The 16933-nt window shown below is 39.8% G+C and overlaps 1 protein-coding gene across 1 annotated transcript; it reads left to right on the plus strand.

Moving 5' to 3' along the window:
• The first annotated feature begins 15430 nt into the window (after nucleotides 1–15430).
• Nucleotides 15431–16924, plus strand: LOC112193952 (gamma conglutin 1). Its single transcript, XM_024334217.2, has one exon. It carries the CDS (start codon nucleotides 15485–15487, stop codon nucleotides 16817–16819), a length of 1335 nt encoding a protein of 444 aa, XP_024189985.1. The 5' UTR covers nucleotides 15431–15484; the 3' UTR covers nucleotides 16820–16924.
• Nucleotides 16925–16933: the final 9 nt, after the last annotated feature.

The raw sequence follows: 16933 nt of genomic DNA on the forward strand, positions 1-16933 counted from the left end.
GCTGCCTTGTATATTGTGGAGGTAGGATACTTGGACCTTCACCCTTGGACCACATGTCCATGCTGTTAACAGGCTGTATAGGGTTACTGTAAATTCTCATATATGTCTTCTTGAGATAGCAAGGCGTGACAAAGTCATATGGTTCCTGCCTCATGCCATTAATTGCACAAATGGCATGTTTGCACGAGATTCCAGTTAGGTCTCATCTTCGGCATTTGCATGTCCTTAAACCAATGTCGACAACATTCTTGGTGCCTTCAATATTCTCAATCTCAGCTTGGCCAGCACCATTGAATGTTGGGATGCAGTCCTCTGCTACCTTCACTTTATTCTTCTCAATGATCCTTATTTTGGGGCATGAATTTCCATGGTATGCCTCCATTTTATCACTTCTCTTATAAATCCTCCTCATTAGCTTCACCCTTATCTCTTCCAACATAGTCACAGGTGGCTTACACCATGCATCTCTGATCAATCCATTGAAACTCTCACAACCATTGTTTATGAGCATGTCACAATCATAACCAGCATTGAAATATGCCCTGGACCAATGTTTCGGGGGCCTCTCTGGCTCTGCAAAACAAAACAAAAAATTCATACATTAAAAGTGAGAACCATATAATGAAAAAGTATTGTAAATGAATTATCTTTCAACTATTTATAAGCATCCTCATCAAGGGACTTCAGCTCCTCTATCTCCTTCTCAAAATAAGGCAAAGTTGTTGCTTTTGCACACTTCCACATTTGATCCTTCATGACTTTTCCAGGAAACTTCTTGGTGAAGTTAGTCCACAAATGCCTTGCACAAAACCTGATCTGTGCAAATGGAACAACCTCTTCTAATGCAGGTTTCAAACCTTTTTGCTTGTCACTTATGAATATCTAGCCTCTACCATTATTCTCACAACTCAAATCCTTGCACAACAACTCCAAAAACCATATCCAAGAGTCCTTTGTCTCCAGCTCAACCATTGCATAAGCCACTAACCATGAAATGTTATTAGCATCAATACCTACAGCAGTTAGGAATTGGCCACCAAAACAAGTCTTCAAATGAACTCCATCCAATCCAATTAATGATCTACAGCCAACCTTGAAACCATTATTCAGATATCCCAAGCAAATGCATGGCCTCTTGAAAATAGGTGCCTTGTCTGAGTTGTTGAAGTCACATTTCAGGTCAACTGTGGTTGCTGGATCAACCCTTTGAAGTTCTCTTCCATAATCAGCCAGCCTTGCATATTGCTCCTTAATTGATCCTTCAACATCTAACAAGGTAGCTCTCTTTGCTCTATAGGCCATACTCTTTGAAACTCCTGCCCTAATGCTTGCCAACATCGTCTTAGCTAAATTCTCTACACAATCAAATAAGAAGAATCAGTTAAAATGTGAAATATAAACAACACTTAAGAGGAAAAATGACTTCAAAATATATACATGGTCTTATGTCCTCATTTAGGGAAATTTGATTCTTGAATTTGACTGTTAAGTATCTCTGCCTCACCATGGCATTGTCAAACTTCCTTGTGTACTTATGCATGGGATTATACTTCTGTTGACACCCAAATTTCCACGAGTTTAAATTCTATGAGTGATAAGCGAAGAGGGGAAGTCATCAACTTCGTAACCTAATTGGGCTTTCAAGCAAGCCCATTTCACATCAAAAGGAAGCTCTCTACTTAGCAAGCGATACGAGAAGCCCAAATTCTCAAACGATTGACATGCATTTTCAAATGAGCCAACACGCTTATTTACCATGCGATACGCGTAGACCCAAGCTACGTTTGGGGCTTATACAGAATGGTATGGTGTGGAAGGTAACGGATTATGTGAGGCCTATTGTTAGGTTAAGGCCCATCGACAATTTTGGGCTTGGGGGCCAAAATTCATGCTTGAGGGGCTAAAATCTTAACAAAGGCTAGTAGAGAGATGAATGCAGGCCCAGCAAAAACTTAAAGCCCACTAGAGCCATTTCCCTACCCAAAGTCCATTACACCAGCCTTTAGCCCAAAGACTGTTGAACCATCTTCTTCCCCAAACTAGAAACGCTTGCTGTCAAAGTTACTGCTGGGATTGGTGCTTCACCAGTTTTGGCAAGAACCCAGAATCCAAGAAGGGACTCTCTGATTCATATGCCCAACAATCCCTTTTCAATTTCCAATAGCCTTCAAACTTTGTGATTACAATTTACAATAACAGAAAATAGGGGATTAGCATCCTCAAAGATCACAGCAGCACAAAATCTGGGATCTTCACCACTGACCTTCACTTTCATAGCCAGACCCAGCTTTCACCCTTTTGGTTTCATGGGGAAAACAAAAGCTGAAGGCTTTAGGATTATCCCACCAAAACTAAGAATACCACTTCAAAACCCCTAGTTCTTAGCATGAATCTTCCCCTTCGACCTCCACTATAAAAAGCGGGTTCATCACCGTTGGAAGAAACAACAACCCAGAAACATCAAGCAAGAGATCAAGCTCTATCTCTAAATCCCTAGCCATCAATTCATCCCAATCAACCTTAACCCAAAACCCAGAAATCATGCCATTGCTGGAACTCTCTCTCTTTGCTAAACTCCCAGGCATCTAGCTCCTACACCATATCTACCCATAAGTTTTATTCTCGTGAAATCAACTCTGATCGCTATTGTTATCATCTAACCCCAATCGCTCCCGTTATCATCTAACCTCAATCGCTGTTGTTATCTTCTAGCCCAATAGCTGCTGTTACCATCCAGCTAGTCACAACAAAATTGTTCCTGGGTCACACCTTCGATCGATTTTGGGCCTGGTCTTTGATCTATCCAAAGGGCTATCGCTGCTAGAAATTCAAAGCACAAACTTGCCCTCACAACTTCTTTATCATCAATGTGTTTTCACGTTGCATCTTGGAAGCAAGCAAACAACTCAAATGGACAGTTGTCTTCCTTGCAAACAACCCTCAACCTCGTCATATCATTCTTGATGAAAAAAATGCTCCCACCCTCCTTGGATTGCCTTCTCCCTCAATGCATCTCTCAAAATTTGAACATTTGCAAACTGAATCTTTAAACAGAAATTTGGTTGCTTCATATCTGTATTGGCATTGAATTCTATACCAACATCTTATAATTCCCCATATGAATTAATTGCATATTGCATCCTCTCTTCTTCTGATTCATGATCCTTAAACATATCTTCCTCATTATCATCACCCCCCATATCAGGTGCAGATGACTCTAAATTGCTAGTTCCTACCCCTGAACCTTTTGCCTTTGTAGCCTCATCCAAATCGGCTTCCTCCAACCAGTCATCCTTATCAGTACCATAATGCTCATATTCTTCATTATCGAACTACAGATCATAATCACCATCATCACTTGTCTCCCCATCCTCACTCAATTCAGATCTGTGAACCCCTAATGTTTGAAGATAGTCCATCAAGTCTATCTCTTTCTCATAGTCTAATCCTTGCACACCACTAGCTTGCACACCCTCCTCATGTTTCTCATAGTCTTCATCTAGCACACCACTACTAGGCCTTGAACCACTAGTGCCTACACCACTCCCAACTACCCCACTTGAACTACAACCTACACCAAAACCAGGATACTCCAACAGCAACTGTTTAAAACCTGAAACTTCTTCCAATAGTTTACTTTTGCCCTTCTCTTTTGCATCTCCTCCACCAGCACAGCTTCCTTGAGTAGCACACACATCCTAAATCTCTCTAATAATTATTCCTTTGCTTCTGCTTCGTATAGGCTCATCAGTCAACACCTTGATGACACAAGTTGGTTGCTTCCTAGGCTCATCAGGGAGTTCCTCTATCACCACGCTACTGCTACCACCTTGACTGAACAAAAAAATCTTGTAAATCTTCATACATGTAGATGTCGTCATTGCCTTCCTCAAAAACTGCTTTAACCTCCATGTGGTCCAAGTATAGTGTAATAATCCTGAATTGGGGCACAGCTTTACACATTGTCATCATATCACGGTCTGTTTCCAGTTTGGTCAACGCATTTTGGTCATCACCCACCCTATACTAATAGTCAATTTGCTACTTTGTATAGCCTGGATTAAGCTGCGTAACCATGTTATCCACTTCTGCCAAGGACATTCTGTCCTTATCTACGTTATTGTAGAAATCAGTCTTGCCTCCCACATAGTCTTTGTTTCTTATGCACCCTCCATGAATCACTTTCATGGTGAAATAATCTGGGTGTGCTGCACAAAAAGTAAATGATAATTATTAGTCGACCATGGTTAGAACCAGTAAAAAATAAACTTCTAAAGCATGCAACCAACCAACTTAGGATTCTAACTACTTATTGTACTTGCCCATAAAGAGGAAACTGCCAAACAGACCCCTTTACAGCCATATTGTGAGCCCCCGAAAATTTTGTTTAATTTTTAGAAGGTAATTTTTCACCAATAAGATTTTCGCAAGGTGATTTAAGTGAAGGAAATTGATTTTGGAAATTGTTTTAGGTATCGAGACTACCAATTGGGCTATTTGAATTAAGTTTGGGCCGAAAACTAAAGTTTGGGCCAATGTCCTTCCAATTGGGCCTAAAAAATTACTAAGGTTTGTTGAAGCAAAAGATTGTCGGGATTATTATGGAAGGGTACAAATTGAGTTTTTAGTAATTCAAGTTTTAGGCATACGACGGAGTTGACTAAGAACATTAGTGATGAAAAACGAATAAAGAAGCGAGCTCAAAACCCGACTCAATTATTGGTTGAATTCGTCGCAGGGGTATATTTGTCACTTCACATGTACAAGTATAAATAGGAACAAAAACCCTAAAATCCCAAAACACTCTCTCCCTCACTCTCAGCCGTTCTCTTCTCTCCTCCCCTTTTCCCCGTGTTCTCTCTTCTCCCCTTTTCCCCGTGTTCTCTCTTCTCCTTCCCTCTGCCACCACCGGAGACCCCAGCTCCGGCCACCATCTCACCACACTGCCTCCACCGGTCGACGCAGCATTTAAACCCTGCCAAAACCCACCTAGCATTATCGACATGCACCGCCGGCAGACTCCAACTCGACAACCCATGACTGCGAAGCCACTGTTCCTCAAGCCTCGCATGTTTTCGGCAATTTCCTTGCCTTTCCTCCACTGTCATTCTACTTAGCAAGCAAAGCGGAGAAAAAGCCAGAGACTCCTCTTCGCCGCCGACGCCTGACGACGACGTATGAGCTTCGCCAGAAACCCGTATCTCTGCATGCCTACGTTCTCCTGTTCCCAGCTCGAATCAGGCTAACCACCTCCGTAGTTGGAATCAGCACCTCCCCTTTGACCATAACCCCATGGCTCCGACTTTTGTCACCAACCACAAACGCCGCACGAGCCACCGCTGCTTCGCCGCTCATGGATGCTGGATTTTCACACAGTTTAGAATAGGTGATTATCGTACCCTCTTTTGGTTAAACCCCGAATTTCTATTTGGATGGAGAAATCCCAAACCCACTACAGTTTAATTTGGAAATTGAGGTTTGAGGAGTTCTACGTTTTGTGGTTTGAAGAGTATAGCACGAAGCTGGGGTTAGAACCTCTGCATTTTGGTTGATCCACAGTTGAAGAAGATGGTGTAAGGCCTTGATTTTTGGACTCTGTCTTGTCATGAAAAATTGTACAAACTTTGATTTTATATGGTTAATAGGGCAGTGATTTGGTACTGTTATTATAGTTTTGAAGGCTATAAGAAATTGAGTTGGTGTCAAAGGGCTATCGAAGAACAGAATTGATTGTGGAAAAGAAGAATGGTAAGGGTTGGGTATTTGGATCTATTTGGTTGTGTATTGTTTGTACTGATTGAAGTTAAGGTTTCATTAAGTGCAAATTAAGATTTGGTGCTGCTTAAATGTTTAAGTGGTTTTGTGCATTATTAGTTTTGTTGGAAACTTGGTTTAAAGCAATTAGATGATTGGTGTTGTTTGATTAAAGAGGTGGGTCTGTTGTAAATTTTGGAAATTTAGTAATGGTTAACTTGGTGAACTCTTTCAAAGAAGTTTTGATACGACAAATAGGAGATATGAGTATTAACCATTATTGAGCGGAAATTAGTGGTAGTGAATAGTGGACGTTATGCATGCCATTAAGTTAAAGAAGGATTTTCAATTATGGTTAAGGAAACAATTACAAGTGAAGTATTTTAAAGTAACCATCTCCCAAAATCGTAATCCTTCAGGAATGATAATAATCATTTGTTCCCTTAAAGTAGAAATGTTAAACAATGAAGGCGAATGTGTCAGGTAGCGTAACGATATCCCAAATGATTTAAATGCTATATCATTTGGATTATTTGGGAATGGTGGTTGCTATTTAATTTCTTAAAGTTAGAAAGCTAAATAGAGTGAGGTCAAACCGGTTGCCCGAAACTTTAGTATGGAAAGAAGTGTGATCACCATATCCCGAATGAGCGTTACTACGTTAAGTGAATCGTTCGGGAATGGTAATCGTCATTTGTTTTCTTATAGTAGTAATGTTAAACAATTTTTGGGTCAAAGTGCTAATTATAATCACCATATCTTAAATGATTCAAATGCTACATCATTTGGATTATTTGGGAATGGATAATAGGTTTTAACGACTAAAGGAAAATTCGATGAACTTCATGGAAGTTAAATAAATGCTTTGGTTGCTCGGTTAATTGAGTTATAGTGTAGTCAATGTACTCATTGATTTAATTTTATTTCAAAGGACTCGAGCGTGTGCACATGGATTTGGACAAATGATCGAAAGTCGGGAACGAACCAGAATGTGGACGAGCACTCCAATTCCAGGTAGGGTGAGCTGTCCCTTCCTTGTTAGAGGCTTTTCTATATGTGGAATGCTCTAGTATAATAATATGTTGCCTTCAAGTACATTTTTGGTTGTTCATTAGTCGATGCCTAGTGATATCCGTGTTTCCATAACTGATAATTGTTTATTGCGAAAACCGAGGGTAGACTTGCATGTTGAGATACTGTACCCATCGTATGTTTGTACTTATGACCTGAAAGTGAATGGGACCTAGACACGTAGATTCCTATGGATCCCACGGTGTCGATAATCGTGAACCTCCAGAGGGAGCCGTGCTCCTATGTTTGTCGAGGAAGAATGAGTACAGACCGTCACGCCCCGAATTTTGAATAAAGATATTCGAATTCGAAACGCGATAACTTAACAAGCACCAGAAAAACACATAGAATTTTTTTCAATTAAATTAAGTAACTAAACAAATTGAGCTCACAATGTCAATACTGACTCGTTCTTTTGAGTACATATTACATTACAGATAGTTTACAAATTAAACTGAATGACAATTCAATAAGTAAACACACCCACCACAATTCACTACACAGCGGAAGACTTAAAACTAAGAGTACCCTTCGACGTCCACGCTACCGAACGTACACCTCAGCTTCAACGACAAATAATCAATATTCTAACCTACACAAAAACCCCTACACCATAGAATAGTGCACTGGAATTGAACAAAACAAACCCGGTAAGCTTTTTAAGCCCGTATGAGTAAACTCAAATAAAGTGACTCACGTCACTTATGCTTATAATTTCTCAGCTCGTGAGCTAATTAAAGCAACAACATTTAAGATCACAAACACAATCAAACATACAATCACACTAGGTAACAATTAGTAATCCCTGCATCAAAAGTTTAGTTCAGGAGATCACCAAAGTCACCCAATTCAAATTATAGTAATCCCTGCGTCGAATTTTAGTTCAAGAGATTACAATTAAATAAAACAATGGAATTCATAGAAATCCCAATCTCACGTAAACACAAACGAAAAACCCCAAAAACCTTTCCTGAACAACGACAGACTCGAGCTAAACTGAATCGTAACCTGTCACCTCTGCCGAGGTTCAACCTTACGACCAAACTTCAGACCCTTTGGTCCTCATAATAGAAATCCAGGTTACCACTGTAACCTTAAAACTTCAGACATTTAAAGAAATCCCACACAACTCACAAATGTCACATTATAACTCCAAATCACTCTTTCAACAATATAAGTCATCAAAATTCCACATATCACAATGCCACACCATCCAGATATATATTTCACGTAAATATATATATATATATATACGTAATCATTCACGCATGAATGACCACTAATACTAATACCAACTATAGTTTTATAAATTATTCCTCTCGGAAATCATTTTATATCAAAACATTGTTTTAACCTACCCATGAACCGTTGTCGATCAAGTTCATATATTTTAAAACAAATAATTTATTTCGATAAATACAATTTTTCATGCTAACAATTAAATATACTAAATTAAAATATAACTACTTTATCAACCGAAACACCGTGAGATTTACTCACCTCTAAATCTTGTTGCGTCTTCACATAAAACCAAGACAAGCACAAAATCAACAATACTCCGCTCACAAAATTCCGTCAATCACCTAATCACATCAAGGTCACACTCAATACAACACAAAACACACAATTCACAAAACACAATTATACGACGATCCAACAGTCGGATCCTCATCCAAGACCATCCAACGTCTTCGGAACAGTTCTACGATCAATAAATGTCGATCGAACGGCCGAATCCTCATGGATCGAAAACCGAAACTAATCGAAACCCTAAAACCCTAACATGCTCATACGATCTCCAAAAATTACAAACTATATATTGAAATGCTCGTATCGACGAGTAGATCGCAATCAGGAACATAAACTGTCCATGAAGTGGCCGGAAACCGCCGGAAAACACCACCACAGTGGCAGCACCGCCACCGGCCGAAAGTCGGAATTTGGCAAAACTTCCAACACCAAAATTCTTCATCTCAACTCCAATTGAAACTTTCATAACTAGCACAAAGTCAGAATCAAAGTCATTTGGCCGGAATTTACCTCGCAAGTTTTGAAAACCGATGAACCCTAGATTCCCAATCTTCCAAATTCAAGCTCCACAGGTTGAATAGTTGCAAACTTCTTGGAGGGAAGCATCTACGTCCTCTGGGCTTCAAAAACCCCCAAGGATCACCTGCTACGGTGGCCGGAAACGTGATCTCCGATCTGAGCGATTTGCAATTCGGGTGCCAAAATTCCCGGAGTTTCTGCGTCGTGCACAGGTCTACCCACACAGTTAAACTTCACAGGGTGCTAGATGGGAGTGTGGTGAAGAAATAGGGACAAAAATCACGGCCTATGGTGGCCGGAAGGAGGAGAACGAAGCCCCGAAGTTGGCTGGGAGGAACTGAGGTCGGGAAAGAGAGGAGAGAGAAAACTTTTAGATAATGGAAAGTTGGTATTTTATGATATTTTCGGATTTTTTTCCTATTTAACCAAAATGGAAACTTTTTCCAACGGCCATAACTTCTTCATAAAAACTCTGATTTTCACGTTCCATATGTCCACGAACTCGTATCGACGCGCTCTACAACTTTTGTGAAGGAAATTCTCACAGAATCTAAACATATAAAAAGTCAAACTTCGTAACCCCCCTAAAACGAGAACTTCAAATAATTATTCATCCGAAAATAATTCCACTCCACCCTCGAACTACGAAATCGTACAAACGAACACTTTATTAATCCCAGAAAACATTTAGGAATTAATAACAAATTTTCGAGGTCTTACACAGACAGTGAACCAGTCATAGGAGACTCAGGGTTAGGAAATAGACACTTTCACTACTTGTAGTTACAAGGACTACAAAGTAGTTGGCCGGTTCTCGAAGGATGACGAACCAGGTGGGTCACCAATTTATTTGAGTTTAGTCAGCAGGTAAGTATCTCGGAGCTCCAAATTGTGTGAAGCATATTGCATATGCTTTATAAAAGAAATAAATGTTTGTGGTTGCCTCTTTTTAAAGTATTTTCAATAAATGTGCACAATGTTATGTAATAAATATTTTCTATTATTATTATTATTATTATTATTATTATTATTATTATTATTTTTCAAACCTAGCATGGTTGGGTCGGCCCCTACTGGGCATGTGAGGACGAAAGCTCACCTCTACAACAGTGTGCGGGTTTTGAGCATGTGGTCGGGGAGCGTACAGAGGAGGTACATGGCCCAGCTTGGTGCATTCCTCTTTGATTTTACTAAAATAAGGTTTTGGGTCCATTGTCGGATTTTGAAGTAACTTATTTATTTACTATTTTAGTTATTTATTAATTTGTTTTCTACTGACTTATTTACAAAACTTCGGGAGACCCGTAACCCTGGGGCGCGTCTCTCATACTTGTTTTTACTTAGTGATTTGTTATTTTCCAAATTGGGCTCCTATTGTAAGCCCAAATCTTTTAGCCCACTTTAAATTCCACTTTTGAAAATATGTTGTTTGGTTGCTAGAATGATTTGTCCAAGGAAGTGTTTTGTAAACCAACAGTGTAAACCCAAAAGGTCTTGCGATTTCGGGTTGATGAGTTATCGGGATGTCACTCGTGACATGTCGGTTTCTCATTGGCTCGGGGTCGCGGCGCTGTGGGACCCCCCTCTCGGGTCACCACACATATAATGATCACTAGCAAACAACTTAGGACCACAACAAACAATATATTCCACTGTGAATGCATTATTAAAAGCCAAACAACAATCAACTTTCAACATTAACAACACTTACAATATTAAAATCCAACCAAACATATTGAAACCATAGTTATTCATATTGCATCTAAACTCCTCCGTACAAACTCAATTTTCATACTTTAAATCTCTAAACCACAAACTCTGCAACCAATAAATATATAAACCCCATTTCTTAAATCCAACCAACCCATTTCAATAACCATGGTTACACTTTCTGAATCTAAAGTCATGGTTACAAAAACAATTTTCAAACGCAAAAACCTAAACCCGAAACCCAGAAACCAATAAAAAAATTAACCCCAATTTTAAAATCGGCAAACCCTATAAATCAAAACCTTAATCAACAAACCCTATAACTTAAAGCCCTAAAACTAATACCAAATCCTTTATCAAGAGCTCAGAGAAAAACCTAGAAACCCCGAAAAGTTTAAAAGCCCAAAAATTTTACCAAACCATAGAACTAGAAACAATTAAAAACTCAAAAATAGGAAGTAAACTAGTTCGAATCGAAATTATATGGTTCAAAACATAATTAGAACTCACAATATTGTGGGATTTCATCCTTGCCGCCTTTTACAGCTCGAGGAACCCACAAATCATTGTCTGCCATCCCAGCCACCGCCACTTCTATCTATTGGCCCCAAAAACCTTTGATTCGACTCAGATTTTCACTATCGTACTCGATGATGATTGATTCAAGATACGAGGTATGAGATTATGGTAGTTGATTATCGGGATTAAGATGCAGCAATGCTTTAGGACTGATTTTGAATTTTTAGGGTTTTTTGGGAGGAAATGGTTTATGGGGTTGAATTCAAGTTGGGGCATTTCCGACATTTTACCGTCCAATTGGTTTACGTGGAGATAAGTCGTGTCAGAACATTTGCACGTCAGCCAACAAACGGATCCATCAGACGGAATGGACCTTAAGTGTGAAAAATGAAAGATTAGGGACTATCCTGTTTAATTTTCAAGATCAGGGACTAAACTGTTTTTCATGCAAAAGTATGACGAGTAATAAGTATTTAGTTCTTCATTTAACTATTGGGTAGTGAGTATATTTAGGAAACTAGAGTTTGATCCCTAGCTTGGATTTTATGTAATAAATATGTTTTGATGTAATGATTTTCAATTTCATGTATACCATATGTTCTAATCTATAATATTTAGCTTAGATGCATGATTAGGAGTTTAATTAACTCTTGAATGTGTAAATGAGCTACTTTATGGCTAGGACACTAGTTTATAACATGGTTAGTTACTATACCAATTTCCATTGCCGTATTGACTAGCTTGGGAATCTCGATTCTAGAACTCTTTGCCTTTTGGTGCAACTAGAGGCCCTAACAAGGCTCTAGATTGTCTCAACTGAGTTTCTATTACCCTTGACTGGGAGTAGGAAAACCATATAAGGAATCTAGTGACCCATGAGCCTTGAAAAACTTTGAGTACGGTTCTTGATGCTATTATGAATTGAAGGACCATTGTAGGAACATATTTGTGCATACATTGAATTTGGCTAGGAGGATACCCTAGTGACCTAATTTTCATTTCTTACTTTTCTTTCCGTTATTTAATTTAGTTGTTAGTTAAACCTTTCGATCACTTAAATTCTTGCAATTTAGTTATTAGAAATCCAATTTACAATTTTCAGCGACAAATTTGACTCATTATAAATATCCATCATTAGTTAAGTTCGTAGCGTTGATTAGGTTTTTGATGAAAACTAAAGCCGAGCATTGCTAAACTTTGATGTCTTAGATTAGTATTTTTATTTTATTTTATTTTTCTTTTCTTTGCTTAGTGATTTTATTTCCAACTACCTAAGGATTGTGATTCTCATGGTATGATAATTTTGGGCTTAATACTTCCTTATCTTAACAATGACATGTATGCTTGCGTAAATGTGTATCAAGTCATTAGGTTGACCTAAGGATCCGGGGTTGCAGGTTGTGACCTTAGCCAAATATATCATAACATCACGCCTTTGGCCGGGTGAGTGATTACGATAAGTTAGAGCTCTAGTCTGTTGCAATTGTATCTCATTGGGGGTAGTTAGGAGTTACTTAAGACTCATGAGACTAGTACATATTTTAAAAGAGAGTTTTGAGGATTCTTTCTTTTATTGTCTAGGGTAGACTTGTTTTCCATATTTAATTTTTGGGACAACAATTTATATGATTTTGTCACGGGGTGACTTGCTGTGTTTTTCCTTTTGAAAAAGGGATGTCGAGTTTTGAAGAAAATTAATTTGGGTGAGTTGTTTCCTTAAATTGAATCGGTGGATTAGTTGTGAGTTGTTTTCTTCGAGTTGAAAGGGTTTCCTCGTTATTCGTGTGTGTTGTGTGGTTTTTGTATTTGATTTTACTCATACAAGCTTTCACATAAGCTTACTGAGTTTATTGTGTGGCGATCCGATGCACTATTCGATAGTGTAGGGATTAATCCTGCATGTCAGGGTAATCGTGGCTGAAGCTGAGACACTATGTTGGCAGCTTTACAGTAGGAAGCCAATTTTTTTACTTTACCGTTGTTAAAACTTTCGCTATGCAGTATGCTCCGATGAGTATTTACTTATTAATTTGTTGTGACAATTTAATTTGTAAACTTGTGTAATGTAATATATGACTCTGCAGAGCGAGTATGTATTGACATTGTGGGTTCAGGGCATCAATATGTACCTGGTTTAAAAGGAAAAAAATTTCAGGTATTTTGTATTAATGGCTAAACCATCACGCATGTATAATTCTAGGATTATCTTGATTTTTAATTGTTCTAAAAATCGGGGTGTGATAATATTTGGGTTAGAGGATGACAACCCATCCTCCACTCTCCTAACTAAGCAAGCCCATAACCCAAAATTCAGCGTCCAAGCCACCTAATCCCATTCCAAAGACCAAATCAAAGCCCAAATGGCCCAAGCAGAAATTGCTAAGGGCACCCCAGCATGTTTCGGATAACTAACACCGCCGATTACTTAGTCATTGCCGCAGCCTCAGACGACTCAAGTAACCTCTCCAGCCAAAGTGTCGGCCTCCCTTTCTAGTTTATCCCCTAGAGATCGATCAATCCCGAACAGCCTCTATGAGAGGCTACGAAAACAGAAGGAACCCTCCACGTCCCAAGCCCTAGCTGTCGTCGTCGCCCATCCTAGAGTCACCATCCCATCATCGCCACTAGAAACAAAGCTCTCTTTGTCTCCATAACGCCAGATCTGATCACCTCCTAGATCGCACAACCCACCACTCTAAGCGACCAAGGCATCCGTGCCGCTACTAGTGACAAACAGATCATTCACATTGCCACCAAGAACTACCATCTCCGCAAGGGGAATAGGTAGACTAAAGCTTGAAAGCATGGAGTGTCGTCGGGGGAGCCCGCCTTCACCACCAAGATTTGGACTTTAGAGAAGGGCGAGCCCTTCCTTTCTAATCAAAGATACATTGTCGTCGACTGAAGGAGTAGGCTAACAAGAAAACTCTCTCTCTCTCTCTCTCTCTCTCTCAGAGAGAGAGACATAGGGTTTTCAATATCAAATTTATGTTATTTTTTTAATATTTTGAATAGTTAATGCAAAGAAAAAAATATAGTTAATAAAAACAATATTTTTTTTTCTTTCTATCGATTACTCTAAACTTTTTTCTTTCATTTCTAAATCAATAACGAATAAAAAATGTTTTGTAGCCCTACCTAATGTAAAATCCTGACCCCACTACTTTTGGGAAGAACATAAAGAATTTAAGGGCACGTTTACTTGCTTGAAATATGAATGAGAATGGAGAGAATGATTCTGGAGTAAAAGTATTCATGTGTTTACTAACATATAAAGGAAATGGAGGTGGGTTCTTTCTCCTTGTCAGGAATCGATTCCTAAATACTCAGGAATTTGATCATGAAGGGGGAAGATGACGTGGGTTTAGGAATCAAAGCCTCCGAAATCAAGTTTTTCCACTCAAAATACCCTCATGTAATTTCAATAATTCTAAATTTCCCAATCCTCTATTGCTGTCTTTTTCTTTTTGTAGGGATATTTTAATAGTCGAAATAGTTTAATTCTGATTCATAAACATAAGTGAACAGTATCAATCGTAATAAGTTGTATTCTTATTTTGATTCCACATAGTAGGTAAACAACATAATGGAAATGAAATATTCTCATACCAATTCCTTTCTTCACCTATTTCAGTTGTCTCTGATTCATGATTTTTGATTCGAACCACATGCACCACTTATGGCTGGGAAGAACATAAAGATTTTAAGGGTACCCAAAATCAGTGGAAAATAATGGTCTTCAATATATATATATGGATTTGCCTGAGGGAAAAAGAAAGAGAATTGAATTTATTAAATTAAATTCTATTGAGTTACTTTGTCTGGAGAGATAATGACAGTCGATTTCATATCGAAAAAAAATTATTGACAAGCTCAGATGTTTATGTTAGTGCCGGTGTAAAGCAAAAACCTCGCCGGTCCTTAAGGCTCAAAAGTAAGCTAATGACAAATTTGATTTTTGTTTGGTACATTAAACCCAAGCTTATACAGCGAATACATGCATGTCTGGAAGTCTGGTACAGCTTTTGAAACTCTTCTGGTCTTCTTCACTGCCAAGTATTCCTGCACAATCACCATCTCTTTGTTCTCTTATCCAGATTATGCTCATCTTTTTTTGCTCTCTCTAGCTAAACTTAGCATGTGAAGCGTGAACCGCCTGACATAACGTCACAAAAACTGGACAAAAAAACTTTTTCCATATGAACACTGCTTACCTTAGAAGTGTCTGCATGCATCTAGGCAACACTCTAAAGCCTCACCCAACAAGCAACGCCCCTCTATAAATTGTAGCCTGTCCTCTCTCTTCCATCGCCAAGTCCCAGTGCAACCATCTCCTCTCTAGCTAGAGCAAATCTTGTGCCTCCCAATTTCGATCTCATCCATGGCTTCATTCCTTCAGTTTCTTCTCTTGTTCTCTTTATCTCTTCATCTTGCTTTTGTGTCCGCGGATGATCAGTCATCTGAAACACAAACTCAACCTCGACCCCCAACGCCTATTACCAGGCCAACCAAGCTTGTTCTGAAGGTGCAGAAAGATGGTGGTACGAATCTCCATGTAGCCCAGATTTTCAAGAGAACCCCTCCAGTTCAACTCCCCTTTGTGGTAGACCTTAACGGGGAGTTCGTATCGGTCAATTGTGAGAACAAGTACTTATCATCGACGTTCAATGCTCCTATTTGCCACTCGGCCCAATGCTCTAGAGCCAACACCCACACATGCCGCACGTGCTCTCCCAAATCCCCCAGATACCCGGTGGCTAGACCTGGCTGCCACGTCAATGCATGCGCGGTAACGGCTGTGAACCCGGTTACCCAACAAAGAGCCATAGGCGAGCTCTCGGAGGATGTGCTTTCGATCCCATCAACCCTAGGCTCAAGGCCAGGCCCAATGGTCACAATCCCTCAATTCCTCTTTGCATGTGCACCTTCTATCCTCTTGCAAAGAGGACTACCCCAAAACGTTCAAGGCATTGCTGGGATGGGCCACTCCCGAATTTCACTTCCATCCCAGCTTGCTTCCCAGTTCGGCATCCCACCGAAGATCGCCATCTGCCTCGCTTCTGGCTCGGGACAAAATGGTGTCATTTTCTTCGGCGAGGGGCCATACATGATGCTACCGGGCATCGATGTGTCCCGCCAGCTCACCTACGCCCCACTATCCATAGGCCAACAAGGAGAGTACTTGATAAATGTCCAATCCATCCAAATCAACAACAATATCGTTCCACTCCCTCCAAAATTTCGTTCTAACCAAGCCATGCTCAGCACCACAACTCCTTACACAATCCTGCATCAGTCCATCTTCATAGCTCTCACTCAACTCTACATCAAGCAGTTCTCGGGAGTGCCTCAAGTGACCGCGGTGCCGCCGTTCGGGCTGTGTTTCGATGCAAACAAAATCAGTTACAGCAAGATGGGTCCAGCAGTACCTAGCATTCAGCTTGTGTTGGACAACCAGCAGAAGCTTCGGTGGACAATCTCTGGCCAAAATGTGATAGTTCAGGCACGTCCGGGAGTTATGTGCTTGGCCATGGTGAACGGCGGGCTGAACCCTAAAACTCCGATCGTGATAGGGGGACGCCAGATGGAGGATAACCTAGTGCAGCTGGATTTGGTGAACTCGAGGGTTGGCTTTAGCAACTCGTTGTTGTTCCAGAGGACCAACTGTGCCAACTTCAACTTGAACTTCAACGCCAACACGACTGCTACTCCATAGATGAGGCCTCATAGTATAGCGAGGAAGCGAATAATAAAGTCTGTAAAGCGTGAGCTTGTGTGCTTGGTGTTGTAATCTCTATATCAATATTTCTACAAGAATAATAAAAGCTTT

This window comes from Rosa chinensis, chromosome 3 (assembly GCF_002994745.2).
Source record: "Rosa chinensis cultivar Old Blush chromosome 3, RchiOBHm-V2, whole genome shotgun sequence".
NCBI classification, from domain to species: Eukaryota; Viridiplantae; Streptophyta; class Magnoliopsida; order Rosales; family Rosaceae; genus Rosa; species Rosa chinensis.